This window comes from Trematomus bernacchii, unplaced genomic scaffold (genome assembly GCF_902827165.1).
Source record: "Trematomus bernacchii unplaced genomic scaffold, fTreBer1.1, whole genome shotgun sequence".
In the NCBI taxonomy this organism is placed as follows: Eukaryota; Metazoa; Chordata; class Actinopteri; order Perciformes; family Nototheniidae; genus Trematomus; species Trematomus bernacchii.
In genome coordinates this window covers 15,932,638-15,953,556 of record NW_022988043.1, presented here as the reverse complement: position 1 = coordinate 15,953,556, position 20,919 = coordinate 15,932,638, and the positions used below count along the sequence as shown (strand labels likewise).

Here is a 20,919-nt window from a genome sequence, read left to right as displayed (position 1 = left end):
ACTGCAGTCAAGTTATCCACAGTTTGTGAGATCCAGTCGGCTTTTGTAAATTATGAAACAAATTTCGAGTTGTTTTTTAGCCATGCAGATGGTTTGGTTTTATTTGCGCAGGTATTGAGATTCCATTTTTTGACATTTCTGCATCCAACTAATAGGTTGTGATTTAGTGACTAAGTATAACTGAACATAGAATCAGAAACAGTTTTAATCATTTCAACTTTGTTTCTGATAAATGATGTGTTGTTTGTCAGTTCGCCTTGCCAGAAGGCTTTAAATATTACAATACAAACGTGGATGCTGCTGCTATGGAGGGGAAGCCATTCAAAGGTGTCAACCAGAGCGTTTTCAAATTCAAAACTAGTCAACAGTTCACCCACAATCCACTAGAAGATTGATTTTAATCTTCAGATTTCTTTCTCAAAAAGAGACATTTTCAGCTCTCTTTCCCAGTTAGCATCTCACATCAGCAAATGTTAAGCTTTCTGATTAGATTTCTTTTGCTGAATACAGCTTGGGAGTCAGGGTCAAATCTTCCTCTAACTAAGTTTGCATGTCATGTTATATTTATGTATATATTATGTACCTGCGACTCTTTTCAAAAGAAGCCCGTATTCTCTGACACAGTTCTGCACTGGTGATTAGCTTCATGCCAATCCAAGCAATGTGTGAGTCATTTTACATTAGTCTTTTTACTTAAGTGTAGTTAAATAGCTTCTCTCTTTGGTTGGTGGTAATAAGTCAATATCATCTTTTCTTCCCCTAATTTGTATCCTCAATGCTACTGCGGATAATCCTCAGGCTTCATTGTCAACAGTTTTCATTTGAAGAGAACTGTTGACGGTGAGGTCCATAGATTATCCAAAGTAGGATCTCTTCCCAATGCTGTAAACAAGACATTCCATTAATCTCCATTGTAACGAGGTGAAGGCCAAAAACACATATCCTGAATGAATGAACCCAAAATGATCTATATGGCTCGATTCCATTAAAGGAGGTGAGAAAATGTTAATTGTGTAATTTATGCGTATGGATCCTTTGAAGACATTAGTGAAGAAGCATAGTGTTCACCAGCCACCCTTGACACTGCGACATCACAACCTTGTGTCTAGCACTAGTGGACCGTGAGAGAACAACAGCAGACAGTAGACTTTACATACTGTATCGGCTCCGCAACCAACAAGCCCTCTTCTTCAATACATGCATTCATGCAGCACAGCAGCAGGCAGCATGCTAAATCATCCGAGTCAATTAAAGAGTCGTCTCTCAGGCAGTAAATTGCCAGACTCTGATCTGCTGTTGACCTCAAATCCCAATCCAGACGAGCCTCTCACCTCCACTTTCCAATCAACATTACTCCTATTTCCAATTCGGCAAAATTAGCTTTGATCTTGTTTTACGCCTTATTAGTTGTGTGCTCTCGAATCTCACTTCAAGCTTAGCTCCATCATGTTATTCCTAGCATTTGCACATATAGGTTTCATCCAAATGATTTTAGGATTTTTTGTTTTATAGTGCCAGGCATTTTAAAAAGTGATCGTAAATATTCTGATTAAGGTACGTGTAAAATGGTTATTAAAGGAAATCTTTTGAACAGCAGCCAGCCGGTTAAGAACAGCTGTTTTTCGCTGTGTTCAGATGTCTTAGCCTTCAAAAGCAGGACCGTAGAGCCTGTGAGGCAAAACGCAATGTGGCTATAATTGGCTGCGTACCAAAGTGTGTGGCTCACTCGGAGCAAAATGAGTCAATCAGCTTAATTGTGCCAATTAAGTGTCCAAACATCGTCTGTGATCCACCTCTGGGTATGAGAGTGTTTGAACAAGCTTTTCTATTTCGTAGCCAAGCAGGCCATCTCTGACGCACATGGATGTGAATGCAACAACCCTAAAACTACATACACACAAACACATACACATACACTGGCAGCAACTTTTATCCGAGTGTCACCACAAGGGCTGAGGTCTTTCTGTGTGCTGCCAGGTTAAACAAATACATTTCAGTGCATCTAGGCCTGCTCTTATCGGCACTGTGGCACCTCGGCTAATCTGACACTCTCTCCTTTCCACCCTCCCGGCAAACACACACACACAAACACACACACACACACACACACACACACACACACACACACACACACACACACACACACACACACACACACACACACACACATACTGTACACACACACACCTCAGGGCAGTGTTAATTATGTTTCTCTGTCATGTGGGCTGGCCTGTTCACCTCATCCCTTCCTTTGGAAGATGTTCCCATGCTTCTGCGCAAAGGGTGTGTTCAGATGTGTGTGAAAGAGAGGGGCGAAACACTTTGGGGACCAGTAGTTTGGGAGAAATCGCTTGGAGGGGCGCACAACGTCATTCACTGATCAAAGATACCCCTGGATCAGACATGGTGGTCTACTGAGGACTTTCTTTTGTCCACGCTGATGGCTGTAATTCATGTCTGCCTCCTTAGGGGGTGATTGAGAAAGCACAGTAAATTACCTAAGTGGCTATAGCTGAGCTCTCGGGAGTCTTGTTTCAAACAGGGCTATTACACGTTGAAAGGCATGAAAAAGAGAAGGGTATAGAGGAAGGCTATTTAATCCAATGTTTTGATGGTGGCACCCAGTTTTTGTTCTTTTTATTTCAGCTGTAGCCTCGGGATAAACAAACAGGTGTCTGCCTTCAAACCGGGTGAAGCAACAAACAGATCTGCGCCCATGATAAGGTGTCGATATTTACTGGAAAACAAATATGGTTTCCTTTGAACATGGGGCAATTTCAGGTCGAGGCCGTGACTTCTGGGTTGTTATTGATGGCAGAATAAATAACAAATACAAACGTGAAGTCTTTCTTCACACTTTCCCATCGACGACTGGCTGTAAGAAAGAGAAAGATAACACTTTCCCTGATAAGGAAAGTGAAAAGCTTTGAGGCACTTAACTTTGAGTTCAGCCGGAAAAAGTATTTACAGCGACATCTTTGTCAATACCTCATTCTGACTGAAAAGAGAGGAGGAAACTCTGGATAGTGTTTTTAATGGGAGAAGAAAAGAAATGGAAACGCCCTTCACAACTTTGTTCACAAAGGGCGAAAGGGGATATTGTAGCGCCCCAGGCTTTCTCAAGATGCTACAATGAGATGTGTAAAAAGAGAAGAGAAAAGGTTTCCGGCAGTTATTGTCAGGTCTAGAAAAAAATATCGTCTTAGAGGTCTTTTTCATTCGACAGGGTTTTATTTTACAATAACCTTATCCTAAAATAGAGCTCAAAACAACTGGAGATATGGAGCCTGCACAAAGCTTTTAGGCATTTCCATGCTTCAATCCCACTTCTCATTGCTTTTGTAAGTGAAACTGAAAAGCAAAAGCACCGAGGGGCATGTCAGCCTTCACATGATGGGTTAAAAGTGGCTTGATGAGGTTCAAAAGGCGCTGCAGCCTCAGTCAGAAGCATTTCCCCATCACCCATCCCTTTTCCAGGTTTGTGTCTGGACAAGGAACAAAGAGCTTTCCCCCTGACCTCCAACCATCTCCACCCATCAAAGGCCCGTTGATCTGGGTCTTGACTGACACGCATGGTCAAGCCTGGAGAGCGTAGAGGAAGAGGCTAAACCAGTGGTTCTCAAACCTTTTCTGTCAGGCCCCCCCTTTGGAGAAAAAAAAAAGTCGGGCCCCCCGAACACAAATAGTCACGTAATGGGCTAAGTTAACATTTATTAAAATACATCAATATGAACGTGAGCATTCCTTTAAAAAAAAAATAAAAATACCTTTGCTCGAACAGTGATAATAAAACAATGCTCCATAAGTCTGTGTGCTCAAAAATAAAATAATACAATTATGCAATCCCTTTGCTAGAACAATAAGTTATAATACTTTGCCACTTTGCAATCTGTGCAAAAAAATGAAAAGAAAGAAAATGCTGATATTTGGCAGAAAAGTGTGTCTTATCACAGGTGGCTGCAATGAGCCTGTTTTGCACTGCACATTTCTTCAAAACGGGGTTGCAGGCTCAGTGGCGGCGCCAGAGATTTATTTTGGGGGTGCTGTGGGTTAGCTTGACGTTTCATAGAGGGTGCTCAAACATTTAGGGTTTCCCATTAATGTACCGGGCGCTACAGTGGAATTTTCTACTGTAACAATTCCCACGCAAATACACAGTGTACCCGGGACTGTTACAATGAAGGCTCGATAATCAGCTCACGGCATATAGGTGTAAGCAGGGGTAAAGTTCTATTTTTACAAGTGGTGTGTGGACCTCACATCCTCTAGGGAGGGGGCAAGCTCCCCCGGGAAGATTTGTTTTTTAAATATTGAAGTTAAAAGCATCAATCTGGTGCACTTTGAGAGCAAAATGAAGAGATCTATGGATACCTCTCTCAACACCCATATGAAACAGAACTGAAAACAGATTTACTTTTTCTTTATGGATATTTTACTAATCACTCCCCTTTTAAACTGTATTCTTGTTTTACTGTCATATAGTATTTCATTCCTGCTTTTCATTTATTCTCTTATTTTTTTATAACTATAATGATCATATAAACGTGTGCCTCGGAAATAATTTTTTACATTAATCGTGACCAAACCGTTTGAGACCCACTGAGATAACTTAGACTACAGTTAACTATCTAAACACTGAGAGAATCCTTTAGTTAACTGAGTCTCTCAGTCTGACAGGAGAGGACTCTCCTCCACCTTGTTGTGGAAAAAGCTCCTTATATCTGTTAGCGTAGCTCGCTAGCACCAGAAGCTAACAACAATGATCTCCGGTAACGGTGCGCTCTCTCTCTCTCTCTCGCTCGCACACAAAATGGCTCGTTCCACACACACACAGAGCCAGGCTTGAATGAAACACAGAGACCCAGACGTACTTGTACTGTACTGTATCATATTATTTTCGAATCAATAATTTTCCAAATTATGATTTTCTTTTACGATTTTCATAACCATTTTTCCTGCTGGTCTCTCGCGCCCCCCCCTGTCATGCGTCTGCGCCCCCCACTTTGAGAAACACTGGGCTAAACCAACGATGGGTGCTATTGGGGGGCGATTGACACAGCCACAATAATCTCCCTCTGAAACATAATTGAGTATTCAGCCCTCTGCAGAGCGGTTTCCAGTTGCTCTTTGTGAGGTTGTGGTTGGGCGCTCATATCCTTGCCCTCTTTATCTCTTTGTAATACTCACCACGACCTCAACACAACGCTGCGCATCAGTTTTTGTTAAACCCTTGTTCTGTGTCCTCTTGCTATCATAGTGTTATAAAACCGATTTTATGAGTTGCTTTTCCTTTATATATTTCTTATTCTTATATAAATATAAGCTGAACATGGAAAAAAGACTTTGAATTTGATTGCAGCTTAGAAATGCTACCTGTTGTTAAACAGGCAGACTGTTCCTGCAATGCTCCACTGGGATGTCCAGATCACCATCTTAAAATCACAAAGAGACTGTGCTGTTTTTAATTTTGAATGTATTTCTTGATTAAGCTATTAATCACTTTGAGTATTGACTTTAAAGATATTTGTGCACAAATAATAAAATGTCCCTAAGTCTGAGGAGACAACATTAAGTCTTCACATTAAATACAACTCGGACTTGGTTTGGGAACTGAAGGGTTGCTGGTTCAAGTCCCAATCGGACCAAAATGTGGGGTGTGGTCTGGTCGCTGGAGAGGTGCGGTGTGTGAAATTGGAAAATTACGGGGATTATTGTAATTGATCTTAATCTTAATTGACCAATATATCAAATGTAATCAATCAATACAAATCAACATACTTTAAATAAATGTTAATACCTGGATTTTGTGTTTCTTTTCATTAAATTGTGAAATGACTGATCATGTCGAATCAAAGTATCTTTTGCAAAAATATCTGTTTTCCCATGTCCCCAATTGTTTATTTATTTTTAGATGTGAGAAACCGGAAGGCAAAATTAAGTGTGCACTTAACTTTAACCCTTCGGTGTCTGCAGGAACCCTGATGGGGACGTTCAGCCGTGGTGCTACATCGCAGATCACGAGGACGCGATCTACTGGAGATACTGCGACATCCCAACATGCAAGAGTAAGAGATCATTGACACTCCTTTATCTTTCCTTCCCTCTCTCTCTCTGAGCCCTTCCATGCCCTCGGGGCCGTATCGTGGGCACACGGACCAGCCATTTCCATTGCTATGCTCATCTGCTCGCCTGCTACGAATAGCTTTTATAGACTGTATGGCTTGTACACAACTATTATCATCCCAAAAATGTCTCTAATTGCCTCCCGTCACCCCTCTTCCTGCCAAGCCTGGGCCTGCCCGCACTTTAATGCGAGCTGTCAATCGCTGCCTCCGTGTGTTTTCGCATGTGTGTTCAGAAGTTTCCCCTTTGGCTTTGTAGCTTGTTTTGACACGTTGTTTAATGTGAGTGTTAATGTGCATCTACCTGTTTGTGGATAAATAATAAGTTTAGTGCACAGGTGGGTGTGAGAGTCCAGTAGTTGGATACATGTGTGTAGTGTGATTGTTTAAGTTTGGATATTCGCTGCTTCTGTCTTCTCTACCGGTTTGGCACACATTTACAAAGACAAGCCTTCCTTTAATCCCCTTACTTTCATTCCTTCCACCTTTTTAATCACTGCTGTTGAAAACTGACTAAGGGTGGATCAACCTACACTGGTTCTGATGCCAAAGATGAAAGAAATACAGAAGAGGAGGTTAAGATATTGCGATTAGCCGCAAGCATGTCACATGTGCATTTTTCTCACGTTCTTCCCTTTGCAAGGTAGATTAGGTTTTATTGCATTCTTTTAATCGCAAAAGAATCAGATAACTGAACATAAATCAACCCAAGCAGAAGTCTGTTTCACTCAAATAAAAATGTATTCAATCGTGTATTTTTACTCTCCAACTGACCTATACATTCTTTGATATATAATGTGTTAGGAATTAGGTCTTAGTTCTTTATATGCTTTTGCAATCCTTGCCACAACAAATAAAAGCCTTGCTTTAAAGGATTAAATTCAGCCTGTGTTCGAACTCGAGGTAAAAAGTGGACATATTGATCAGACAGTGTTGTGGCCAAATCTGAGACTTTGAGATGTTGTGAATTTTCCCTGAAGTAGGTAACGCCTGGCCTCAAGAACCCCTGGAGCTATCCCACCATTATCTTGTCTGAGTAGCATGCTCGACTAAAGCTTGCTGTTTGAATGGATTGCGTGTTTATGTGTATAGGAGCTTGTGTGCATCCCATTAGACTTTTGACTGACCTATTTCAGACAACTGTCCATTTAGCCCGGTTTTTCTAGGTTAATATCCCCAACCTTTGTGTTTTCGGATGAAAGAGTAGCCCATGTTGTCTCTTATCCCTTATCTTTGGTTGAATTAGGCCAGCTTTTGTTCCAGATTGGTTTGCCATGTGCTGGTTCAGCCTTGTTCCTCTCCAGAATCCAGCACTGTGCAGCGAGAAACCCATCCCAGCGGTGAGGCCTATTTCTACCTGTCAGGGTGAAGTCCTCAAGCGTTTGCCAAGACAAAGACGCTTTGAGCTCCTCTCAGCAGTGTGCTGTATAACCAAGAAAAACTTGTTGCTCAACTGTCTTTTTCTGCAGAAAAAGCACATTGCAGAGGCTGTGAGGCTTTTCCTTTGTAGGACATTAGCCGCTTTCACACCAAGTACTTTGCCGTACTTAGTGCCCAGCACTTAGTGCCAGCACTTAGTGCCAGCACTTAGTGCCAGCACTTAGCACCCCATGGAACTAAGTACAGTTCGCGTTCACACCGGAATAAGTTCCCTGAGGGAAGATTATGCAAATGAAGCCGCTGACGTTACTTCTTCTTTGGGTTTACTGGCAGGCCGCAAACCACTTCACGGCGTATACTGCCACCCGAAGTCCCCGGCCGGAAGTCCCTGGAGTTAGGGACTGGCTTCAGTAGAAGCTGCTGGGACTCCCAGCAGCTTCTACTGAAGCCTTCAGAGTAAATCGCCAGAACGCCGACACCTCCTCATCTCCACCGCTCCCATGTTTTATTTTGTGTTGCCATAAGTTAGTCTCTCTCAGTTGGTGCGTGGGGCTAATGCTAATGCTAATAATGCTAATGCCAGCAAATACAATGGCGGCTTCACAAAACTTTTCTGAGTTTTACGGGGCGTGGTTTGCAATTCGCCCAGCCAATTGAAATTGGGTACTTTTTTCTCCCCAGGATAGTACCACCTCTCTAGCAGGCACTAAACATGGGGGTAAAAGTACTCTTTTTGGTGTGAACGCAAAATTCCAGGCACTATCGGAACTAAACGGGAAAAGTACGGGTAAAAGTACTCCGGTGTGAACGCGCCTAATGCCCTCAGAGGAAATGCTCATTTCAAATAAAATTCATGTTGAGTATAATGATGAGAATTGTAAAGTTAAACTCAGGAATAAAAGAAGGTGATCAATCCATTGAAACACTCACATCTCCCACATTCTATCTATTCAGTTTATTCACATTTCTAACACCCTTTATGGCTTTAAGGTGCTCCTATTTCCCGGCAAAGAGCTATCAAATGGTGTCTACATGAACTATCCTCTTTCTGTTTCAGCATTTAAAATGATCCATTTTAAGAAAAGGAGATGAAGATAGCTCTGAGCCAGGCATCCAGTGTCAAGAAACATGCCTGCTCATTGGAGACGGTTTCTCCCTGTAGGGATACTAGGCAGATTTCAGACACTACTGTATGCTCTGTCTCGTCTATTGTGAAACCACAATCGCCACGTGGTGCCTCACCTTCTGCTCTCAATCGGCTGCGTTTGAAAGCTATGGCTGCCAAGTGAGAGAATGCCCATGCTCTGTCAGTGTCAGTGTTCCCAACAACAAAAGGCTGAAAAACACAGCGGTGTGCCAGAGGAAGGGCAACAGTGTTATTTGTTTTCATTTCGTCTGTTTTTTGTTTTGTCTGGGCCTCCGTTTTGTCTACTTTTTTGCTTACGTTTGATGTCGCGTGGTTGGTAGTTGAAGGCTGCTTTGCTGAGGCACCTGGAGCCTGCCAACAGCCGGGCTCCCTGTCATCTAGGGTCCTGCCACCCTGGTGAAGGTGACACACCCTGTTAGTGCACGCTGCCAGGCAGGTCACATGAGGTCAGAAACACATGGTCGGACATGGTGGATTATAGTGTAGATCACAACATTAGTAGATCCTTGTAATCCCTTATGGAGCAGTTATCATGTGCCGGAAATAACCATTTTAAAAAGCCATGCTGTCAAGGCACATCTACGACTGTGGAGATTGACATGTTCAAGGTGGAACCTAGTTATCAGCCTTTCTAACTTATTGAAGACTTACATTTTAAAAGTCTCAAGTTATTTATATTTTGGTAAATATCATTTCATTGCAAAGTTTTCCCTGCTGTTTAGGTCAGTTTTATTTGATGTATTTCTATCAGCCCTCAGTGCGTAAGGCAGAGAAGGCTTCATGTTGTTTGACTTAGCAGCGCTGATCTAATGAGGTGTAAGGAATTTACCAGTGCAGCCTCTGGCAAACTATAGGGCGTAGAGGTATGACTTCAGCAACACTTGGAATATACCAAACAACTTAATTGTTAGACAAACGAGTTTCGGCTTGTGGCCTTGATCAGGGTCATTATGCCAGAAATCCTTTCTCTACAGAACAATTTGTTCACCGGATAGAACATAGAGTTGACATCTATAATTAAGGGACTCTAATTATTTGTTTTCAATTATGTAGTCAGACAATTCCCAGAAGGTCAACATCAGTTTTCAGTTTACTTGTGTTGAGGCCAGTCTGCTAAAAAATAAGCTACATTTAGTACATTTTACTCACTTGTGATAAATAATGAATTACCATTTATGATTGACAATATGGCAAGGAATTGTTTGTAAAGACAGAAAACATTGTAGAAATATGATCAGGTCAATTGATAATGACATCTTTAGTTACACATATCAAGCATTGCGGCACTATATGTATCACTGTTGTGACATGAGCCCAAAATAATCGTTAATTGACGATCAACGTTCCTTTTTAAGAGTGTTACATACTGGAAGGACTTTTTGTTTTAGTGTGGCTCTTTTCAGCTTGCATGTGCCCTGGCTTAATTTGATTGACACAGAGTGAAACTGTCAGGGTGAAGTCCTCGAGCGTTTGCCAAGACAAAGACGCTTTGATGTGCACGGCAGGAGCTCCTCTCAGTAGCGTGCTGTATAACCAAGAAACACGTGTTGCTCAACTGTCTTTTTCTGCAGTAAAGGCACATTGCAGAGGCTGTGAGGCTTTTCCTTTGTAGGACAATGCCCTCAGAGGAAATGCTCATGTCAAATAAAATTCATGTTGAGTATAATGATGAGAATTGTAAAGTTAAACTCAGGAATAAAAGAAGGTGATCAATCAATTGAAACACCCACATCTCCCACATTCTATCTATTCAGTTTATTCACATTTCTAACACCCTTTATGGCTTTAAGGTGCTCCTATTACACAAGAGTTTGTAAAAAAGTTATTTTGTAACTTTAACTTTAAATATAAACTCACCAGGCAGGTACTGAGTTTTCTGTCTTTCAAAACTCATTACAGTATGTATGCTCTTATTTCATTCCCACTATACATCTTATCAATCGGTAACAATGTACTTTCAATCAAGTTCAAAACATATTCTTAACATAGGTATTTCAATTGTATGCTACTTTATACTTCTAATTGAGTTCATTTCAGAGTCTAACGCTGTACTTTTTATTCCACAACATTAATTTGAAATATTTAAAAAATACCAGTTACTTTGCAGATTCAGAGTTTAAATACTTATATACTGTAGAAACTGTATTATTCTTAAATGGGCCATTCTGTATAAAGAGTACTTTTAATTACCTTTTTCTTTTAGCACCTGCAGACTTTTGTGATTTTCCCTAAGTTAGGTTTTTCATGTGCAACTTGTTCTAAGTTTCTTTTTACAGTTCGACACTCTAGTATTTCTACTGCAACTTCAAAATACAATCTCCCAGATCTCCATTTTGCTTTCTTTGGCTGCCAGTATGGCGAGTATTTGCAGGTTTGTTGTGAGGACTTACTTCACCAATGATTTTTTAACATAAAGAAGATACGACCTCTTTACAGGATATAAATAAAAACACCGTATTGTACGTTTTCAGTATGATTTAATTTATACATTGTTACTGTGGCTGACAACACCTGCTTTCAAAGATACTTTGTGGTGATTAAACTGTTTATTTGTCATAGACCTGTCAATGCTCAACCTTTAAGTGGCATGATGTATAATTACCACACTTACGGTAGGCTATAATTTAATCTATTAAAACAATTAAGGAAACGTCTGATTCTGTCACCATGAAACAATAATCTCAACACCAGAGGCATCATATCCCTCTGGCAAGCTCAACAGCCACACCTTGAAAAGATTAAAACAAAGTAGTTATGTGTTTGGCCCAAGGTTTTACGACCGAACGTTGAAGAAAATATGCAATGATGAAATATTGCCTTCATTAAGAGTGATTTATGAAGCTGCTAAATGGTGCTTTGAAGTTGTGGGACAACTGAGTAGACCGCCAGCCAGTCTTGAATGAATCTGACCTGATATCTATTCCCCAAGTTTCCCTTGTTCAACCCTTTGGGATGAAACTGAGGAGTCCAAGGGTCAGTGGTTTACATGGCATCACACAAAAGTAATTGTTTTCTCTCTCACTCTGCTTCGCTGTAAATGTCACATCTTTTTTTGCTCAAGTACAAGCTGTAAATGAACAGTTCTATGAAATTCGGAAAAAAACACCACTTCTTTGCGATGCAGTTACTCTTGCTGTATAAAATCCTGACACAATAAACTGAAACATAACCGGTTGCAGGGCTATAGTCCCTTAAATATGCAATTAAGGATTATATCCTTTACTGGTTGGATTATTTATCTAGATCTTTGTCATTCCGTCTGTTTTGACTTCAGTGATCACCTGCCTTTTCCTCTAACGCCTCGGTGGAGCTAAGAAGAGCTCAATTAATGTTGAAGACCAACAACTGGAACAAGCTCCTCATTGTGTGTACTGATTGATTGATTTTGTACCTGTCTCTGCATCGCCCCGGAGTGTATCCCGATGAATACACTAGGTAATTGTAGAATAGACGTTAACGCCTTATTCCTTTTGACAGCAAAAGTCCAACGGCTGAATAAATGCCTGACACAAGAACAACTGCGAGTTGAAATAAGAAAGAGACAGATAAGCTGAACATGTTGTACATGTGGTCTGGAAACTGTGCGCAGACTGAAGCACCACGGCCCTGCCTCGTGGCTGTTGTGGTTGCCTGAACCAGGGATGCTTTCAGGATCTGTTATTGCAGTATTTATCTCATTCTCTGTCAATGCTTTCAAAAGGCAGACTATTTCCCCTAGGTGGTCCTGGAACAGCTTTCTCCACAACCATCCCTCCTAACCACACAGGTTCAGGCATCACTGAGTGTGTGTGTGTGGTGTGTGTGTGTGTGTGTGTGTGTGTGTGTGTGTGTGTGTGTGTGTGTGTGTGTGTGTGTGTGTGTGTGTGTGTGTGTGTGTGTGTGTGTGTGTTTCTGTACTTTTGACAGGGTAAGAACAGGTCAGAGATTTAGACCTTCAAAGTGAGGACATTTTTGAGAAGTGAGCTGATTTTGGCTCCTGTAGGTTCAAATCATGAGGATTAAGGTTGGGGTAAAGTCAGTCATGCTGTGCTTGTGTTTAGACGATAGTTTTTTCATGTTTAAGTTTTTCACACATGTTTTAAAAATGATAAAGAAAGGAACATAAAAAAAATTCTTGTTGAGTTGTTAAAACAAAAACAGAAAAATGGCAAACAGATGATCCAGTAGAACCCAATAAAGCACATCATGTGGTTCCTCATAAAAGTACTACATTCATAAAGAGCTGTAGTTCTTAAAATATGTGCGTGCATGGCATGCAACCAGTGTCCAGAATGAGCTTCTTGGCCTCACAGCCCCAGGCTTGTAAATTAAACTATTACCTGGCAAGATTATTTCCTTCCAACCAAATTAATTATACATTTTGCTAATGCCAAGCTCCTTCTTTTACGAGCTATTTTATGTATCCAATTACCGCAGGTTGATTTAGAGGTCTTATTTGAAACCTGCATATTTATACACTGCACGATTTTGTCTTCATTCGTTTTTCTTGCCACTGACTTCAACATAGGGAATATGTTAAATATTGCTAATACAAGACTTAAACCCCATACACACACAGGAACAAGAGAGTTTAAATGCACTGCAGATCATTTCTCAGAATGTATTTGGCACTTGACAGGTGCTGATTTTCAGCTGTCAGCTTGACATGACGTGTCCTCTTTCACCTGCATTTGGCCCATCCTTCCCTGGCGAAGCTTTGAACACGCTCATTGTTATCTTACTCTGACCTCTGACCTTCTCATAGCTCCACCCAGAACCTGCCCTCAGGGGAAATACCTGCCTGTAGTGATGGGAGGAAACCCTCAGACAGAAACTAGAGAGTAGAGACTCACAAAAACAAGCCACAGGACATCACGTAGATCTAATCTCCTAACCTTTCTCTCTGGCTCGTTCCCTCTCTCCACAGGGCTGGGGTTAAATCAGTTGGGGCCATTAGGGAATTAAAGGTATCGATTACGAAGCGAGTCCGCTGTGTAGAATGTTTGCTAATGAGAACAAGTAGATGGCCGTTGTTTAGTGCCTGTCTTGGGAGAGAGGGGGGGGATTAATATCGGGTCAACCAATTTAGCTCTTAGGAATGAGGGCTCACAGCCAAATGTAGAAAAGCATGTTTCTGAGCAGGTCTAATAAATTACACTTTTTTATTGGAGAGTGTTTAGCTAGTGTAATGCGAGCTCACAGTGCATGTTGTGTGTGTTTTTGCCATTTTGTCTGTTGAGACCAATTTCATCTCAATGTATTAGAATTATAAGTTAGAAAATGATGAAACATCTCTACAGCCATGCTAGCAGCTAGATGTACTACAGCAGTACGTTGTGCTAAATGCTAACATCACCATGATAGCATCCTCACAGTGACAATGCTAGCATTCCAACACAGTCTCATACCAGTTTCTTTGATGTCTCTCCTACGAATTCCAAGCAATATGAGTACATTTTTGCTTGCACACAATCTTCAACATACATTTCCGACTTCACAGGAAACAACTCTGTTAGATTAATGAAAGATTGTTGTTTGTGTAAAAAAAATAATCCAGGAATGGCGTTAGTTAAGTACGTAATTACGTGACTAAGAAATTATTCTGGTCACAAACAGTGTTTTTGTATGCTTCCCGAATGGCCTTCTTATTTGCAATTACGTATTCTGTTGGGTAGATAACAACAACATTTACTGACCACATTCATGATCCCCAGACGATACACTATGTTGGATTTCTGATTTGATCAATCCATTATCTGGCTTCTTGCGCTGCCCTCAAACTGTGCCCACAAGATGCAGTATGTAATAATCCAGTGGGCAGATATGTTAATTAACTTCACAGGGCACATTGATAATCCCATTTAAATAAGGCCCTTTGATTAATGAGCGCATGTCATTTCTTCTTGCTGCACCCTCTTATCAAACAGCTACTTGTTAACTTGAGGGCTGATAAGGCTCTTTTTCATTATTCGCTATTGTTCATTATTTTCATAGCCATTACTTTTGTTTGTAGCAGTAGACCGTTTCATAGCAGTTTCTTACCCATGATGTACGATTAACACCATGTTTATCCAATGCTTTCCATTTTTATATCTCAGCCTCTTGTGGTTTCCTCCTCAAGTATTCGTATGCCAGTTCTCCCAGTTGAATTTTTCAAGAATAATTAAAAGGCATTGATGAATTCATATTTATGCAACTTCCCTTTGAAAAAACAAATGAAAGTTTAAGTTAAGTTTAAACAATATTTCCCAACCCAAATATGTCAAACAGTCTGAATGCATTCATTTCTGTTCATGAATAAAGAAAAAACATCAAGCGCGGGACTTTTCAAGCTGCCATCTAAAGTGTAGCATTGTTCCTATCATTTGCAAACTGCACATACCTGGGGACTTCCCTGCTGTCATTCACATCCAGATAACCAGCACAACCTGCCACAGTAGACAACAACAAGTCAATCTCTTTGAACGTGAAGTATGATAAATTGACGTGCAGCTCTGTGCGTATCTAACGCCTGAGGCGGCCACAAAGTGTCGTCTTTTCATCCCCAAGTCGCCCCAGTATCAAGTCCCCTGGGACTGCAGACTATTTGGTCTGTCAGTGATACAGTGTGGTGGCCATTTTTCATCTCTTCCCCTCATTGTTCGGCCCAGTCTCTGAGGAGGCACTAATAATTCATTTAAAGCTCCGGCTCTTCCTTCTTCCCTCTAATTAGATGGTTAGTCACTCTCCCAGGGCCTCGGGCTGGGGCATTGATCTCTTCCATTTCAATCTTGTTGTAAGCCTATACCACACAGACGCACACACACACAAATGTTAAAATGTGATAAAAGAGGACATACAGACAACATGCATGTGTATGTATGCCACATACAGTGGCGGCTCTCTGACACCCTCACACCTCCCAGCAGTCTTTTGAACATCCCACTTGCAAAGTCATCCTGCAGGAAACAAACACTTCTTTCATTCCGTCCAATAATAAGCCCCTTATTGTCTAACCGTTCTCATTTACAGTCTGGATAATTTATGATCTGCATAGAAAAGCAAAGCATGAACCCCAACAGAAACTCATAATAGCTACTCCCACCTCCTCACAAACAACGCAGAGTTTCCAGAAATGTCGTCCGGGGGGAGTTAGTGACATATTTGTCTCATTTTTCTTGTGTGTGCAGTCGACAAGACTAATCACAGGCTAGATGAAACGCAGCAGCTGTATTTGTTTATGTATTGAATATACTGTACTACAAAAGGGGTAATACATGGAGCCGAGACACAATGAAAGGCAGACAGAGCGAGGACTAAAGGCAGAGAGACATAACGTGATGGAAGGGGGGGGGGGGAATCACATAAACAGCGACTGTGATAAGTGTTGTTTCCTTTCTATGTTGTGTTCCTGGAAAGGCAAGTGTCCACGAGGTGTGTGTTTGTGTGTGTGCATCAGATTTGAATGGTTAACCTGCTAGCGGTGCATTAATGGGTTGTTGGCAGTGTTTCCAAGGCTCCAACATACCTGTGTTTTAAATTACTCCCATTAAGCCTTTTAGCACTTTAGGAATGTGCTAATAAATGTTGCTTCTCCTCTTTTGACCTCTTGGATTTAACATCCCTTCTCTATTGTCGAAGCACTAATGACTTTTTCTGTCTGGTTACATTATAATTGGATGTTAATGAAGCAGGGGTGCTGTTAAATGGATGATTTTGGACAAAGTAAATGTTGAGGTTAATTGTTAGTGATTGTTATCAAATTATAGTGGATTCTTCTACCAGAGATAACTATCAGAGATCTTCAGATGCAATTTATATCCATCTAATCATAAATTCTATCAAAATTCAATCTCTGAGATGTCAACTCAATGTGAGAAAATGATCCAAAAAGTGTCTATTGGCTAATGTGGCATAAAAAACACATATTTTGATGATTATACAACACCGTCAAAAGGCAAAGCATGTGATTTTGGACACTGACAACAGAGGAAACATTGTTCAAAACATTTGGGCCGATCTATACCAATACCAGTAGACACACAGGTTTTTCATCTTCTTGGACGAAACATCCTGTAGTCTCTTCTGTAGTGGAATCCAAATATTATAAAGCCTACTGTTATCTTAATGGCTTATCTTTATACCCACTGCCAGACATATAATACAATAGTTTTCAAAAGCACAATTTGATTAGAAGTAATAAAAGAACAACTTTAACTCAGGTCACATGATGTCAAACATGAATTAATTAGTCATATGTGATAAACCTGCCTTCCTTATCGAAGGAAAAGTACATTTCCGCCGATATTTCATCTTAAAACATTTATCCGCTAATAGCAATGACTTGCCAATGTTATTGTGCATCCCTATTTCCCATAATGTTACAATCATATAGCTTTTTTTATTGGACCAGCAGTCAAAACACTTTTTTGTTTTGTTTATCATACATGACAGAGACAACAATCAAATCCTTGAGGAACCGGATCCAGCAAACGTATGGCATGTTTGCTTGAAGCAATTAGTAAATCATTAAAATAAGTGGCAATTAATTTCTCTGTCAAATATTCAGCAAGTATCTCTGGAATATTAACTAAATTGTTCTTCAAATAGAGAAACAACTGTGATTGTATTTCACCATGACTACAACCATTCATTATGGAAAGCCCCACGCCGTCAGTTACTGAGAGCCACAGTGACTATATCTCCTTCCTGATCTGTGTGGGCGCTATCAGTCAGACCCTAAACTGACCTTTCATGCTCCCACATCCAGAATATATCAGGCGCCAACTGACGGTCCATTCAGAGAACAAACAAGCAGAGTTCAACAAAATCACCTGACAGGAACTCTCCCCCCGAATAATGAATATGAATGACTTCAGGTAATGGGAGAAAACGGAAAAAAAAATTGAGACTTAATTCAGCCAAATGGTCAGAAGATTTGAGCAAAGAGGCTATAAATCAGAAATATTCAAATGCATACAAATAAAAAAACTGAAACTAATAATGATTACACACAACAGCTGTTATTGTATCGTTTTGGTATCAAATCAAGTTTTTTTGTATTATTGTCAATATAATACCTAATAAACATCAGATATCTTACATTAAAGGGGCCTTATTATGCTTATTGGGAGTCCCACCCAAAAAAAAACCTATGAAAAAATATGTTTTTGTTGGTAGACACATTTCAGTTTGTATTTGAAAGGTTTTTGTGTTTTCCTCTGCTTTAATGTCGGTGCTTTATTAAATGTATTTTCAACCCTTAGGCTCTTGTATCTACATGTATTCAGTGTCATCACGGCTTCTCTTTTAGATTATAGGATTAGGACTGACTGTGAAAATAGCTTTTCTAGTGAAATCCTCCAGTGTTTCAGCTGAGATTATGAAGAACAGACTTTAAAGGTTCCTTGTTGCTTAGGGCTCCGTATTATTTCTCTATCTCCCTCTCTTACCTCAGCAAGCACGCTGCTCAGAGTAAATCTATTGTGAAAAGAGAGAGACACCCAGCCCTATTATAAGGAAAACATTGTTTTTAAACTCTATCTCTTGCTCCCCGCGTCTTCAAATGCATTTTTGTGATTGCTTTTGCTCTTTACCCTCTAGATGTCAAAGAAATGTATAACTGTAATTATGTTTCCTTGTTGTGTCTGCTGCGTCAACAGAGGTGTCTCCTTCTGCCTGCTGCACAGACACTCGTGAACGTTGTTGTTTTGCCAGCAGCCTCCTGTCTGCAGTGCACTGTGTGTTGCATTGTGGGAAGGCTACCTGACTGCTCTTTTTCTGAGCGCATGCAGCAGACTGCCGCGTTTGTGACGAGTCTGGCTGCAGTCAAGCCTTGTTCAGCTCCCAGTGTGTTGTTTCTTTTGTTTCCCTTGTGGGAGTCTGCCCCTCCTGCAGAGATCTCCTGAGGTTTTCAGAGGTCTGGTCTGGGCTGACTGGAGCGTTTATGCACCTTGTGTTTCCTCCATTTCTCCCCTCTGGCTCGTTAAAGTCTAAATTCCACCGACAGCTTTGAAGTGAATGTGTTTGTGTGTTTTTTTCTTTTTATTATACTTGGAGATATTTGCACTTGTTGCGCCTGCAAAGCAGATGTTTTGAAGGAACAGTGCTTTGCCAAGGAGATTACATTCATTTTGTACACTTCTTTTTGATAAACACTACATGCAGAGAATGTGTGAGCTGAGGCTGCTGCCCTCTTTGTGTCCAGTCCCTACAAATCTCCAGTAGTCGGGTGTGATACGATCCCATCGCCTGCTGCTCTTCACAGCCCCTGGGACGAGAGGACTGATCAATTGACTGTAGTCTGCAATCATCTTGTCAAATCAAAATGAAAAAGGAGTAGTGCTGCCTTTAATCCGCTTGTTGAACCCTACAGTAACATTTTCTCCTCTGCTTCTCAAAACTCCATTGAAGTGGTACCTGCTCTGAGAGTTGCAGATTCCCAACCAGGTGTTTATCTCCCCCCCCCCCCCCCCACAAACATCCATCCCTGCACACTCCACTGGGGTTAATCCAGTCTATACTTAAGTCACGGATGAGAAGAACCTGCTGTCACAGGACTGTCCTTGAAGTACCTCGAAGATTCTTATTGCTGTCATGTTTACCTTCAACATGTCATATAATCCTGCAAGTGTGCGCCATGGAGTATCGCTAAATGATTCAAACAACCATATAAATCCATGTATAACGCTTTGGCACGGTTGGGAACATTGTACATGGTTAATTGCTGGTCTGAGGGAGTCTGAGGACCTTGTCTTGAAATATTGAGCTGTCAAACACAGTTCTGCGCGGCCGTCTCTGGTCGTTTCACTTCAGTCCCCTTTGTCACTTTTCCAGTCGCTGGTGGACATTCTTGTGGACACAATGTCACCCTTTTCCCCCAAAGCCTTTGTGCCTCATTCTTACATAAACAGAAAGAGTTTTCAGCATCTGTTGTGCATGAGGTTTTCGTGCCAGCCAGACAGTTGACATTGGGAACAACCCCCCAAAACAATGCCCGTGTGAGGTCTTTATCAGGGTGACTTCATTTCATGATGGCAGTTTTGAGTGGTTCCCCTCTATATCGGGCTGGGTGATATGACAATGAATATAGACAATTTCCTATCTTAATAACAATGGATATCATGATATAGCATGTTTTCTGGTTATTCATTAACACTAGAACCGCCAGAGATTTTTTATACCTAAAACCGCCACCTGGGTCAAATTGACCCGCTATTAGAATGCATTGATTTTCAAGGTAAAATATTATTTTATTGAACAGTGAGTTTTGATCGCACAGGGATGAAACGTATACCAATATAATCTGTGGACTCTCAGGGCTCGACATTATAAATGGCCCGCTGGCCCGGAAGCTTTATTTAGACACCGCGGCCAGCATAACGTACTTTCAACTCGCCCCACAGCTGTTTGCTGCGGAGCGCAGCGCGAGCAGTCTCCCGTGAGCGGGAGCGCACTCCTTCACTACAGACTGTCTCTATCTCTCTCTCTCTCTCAATCTATCTCTCAATCTATAAGGAACCGCAGTAGACAAAAGGCGTTGCTATAGCAACACGTCATGTTTATATGAAAAGGGGTGGGGTCAATATGACCCGCTTGGCGGAAATAGGTATAAATGGCAATTTTTGGGGCAATTTCTTCAATCTGACTTCATATTGACAATTTTTAACAACATAGGGTGCTACATAACACACTTTCAGGAAAAGTCACGGACTGGAAGACTTTAATATTTTATTGAAAAAAAGTTACACACAAAAGAAAACAGCTCTGGGTCAAATTGACCCGGTTGGCGGTTCTAGTGTTAAATAAATCTTCAATTTCAGATAACTACATTGTGAACAATTTTTTTTGGGGGTGAATTAAACAATTTTCTAATAAAAGATTGTCAGTATTCTTTCTTCCGATTCTTTTTTTTGTTGCAAAATGATCGTAACAGTTTAAAGTAAAATTGTTGCAATGCATATTTACAGCTAAACCCTGAATGTTGTGTAAAAACAAATGATAAATGAAGGAGTATTCCCTTTAAAAAGAAATCATTCCATTGAAAGACGATATATGTTTTTATTAAATTATTTAATTTATTAAAGCCCTAGATCGACAATTATTTTAGAAATATTCAGATTGCATGCTGATCCCTACTATTAGATCTCAAAATGAAATCATGACACGCTTGTACTTGCGTCACTGGAGGGAACCTGCTGATATCAGGCGAGCAGCTTTCAATATGCAAATGTGTGACAGGAAAAGACACAAAACAACGAAAAAGCTCCAGAGATTTTCAGAGGCGAGACAGAATCAGGGGACACAACGCTC

At 40.8% G+C, this 20,919-nt stretch overlaps 1 protein-coding gene across 2 annotated transcripts in view; it reads left to right on the top strand.

The window, feature by feature from the left end:
- The window catches only part of kremen1 (kringle containing transmembrane protein 1), a 55,999-nt gene that overhangs the window by 22,859 nt on the left and 12,221 nt on the right, over nt 1-20,919 (top strand). For both annotated transcript variants that reach the window (XM_034117580.1, XM_034117581.1), the window contains exon 3: nt 5,974-6,065. In XM_034117580.1, the coding sequence (XP_033973471.1) occupies nt 5,974-6,065 (92 nt within the window). The remainder of the gene's footprint in view (nt 1-5,973; nt 6,066-20,919) is intronic.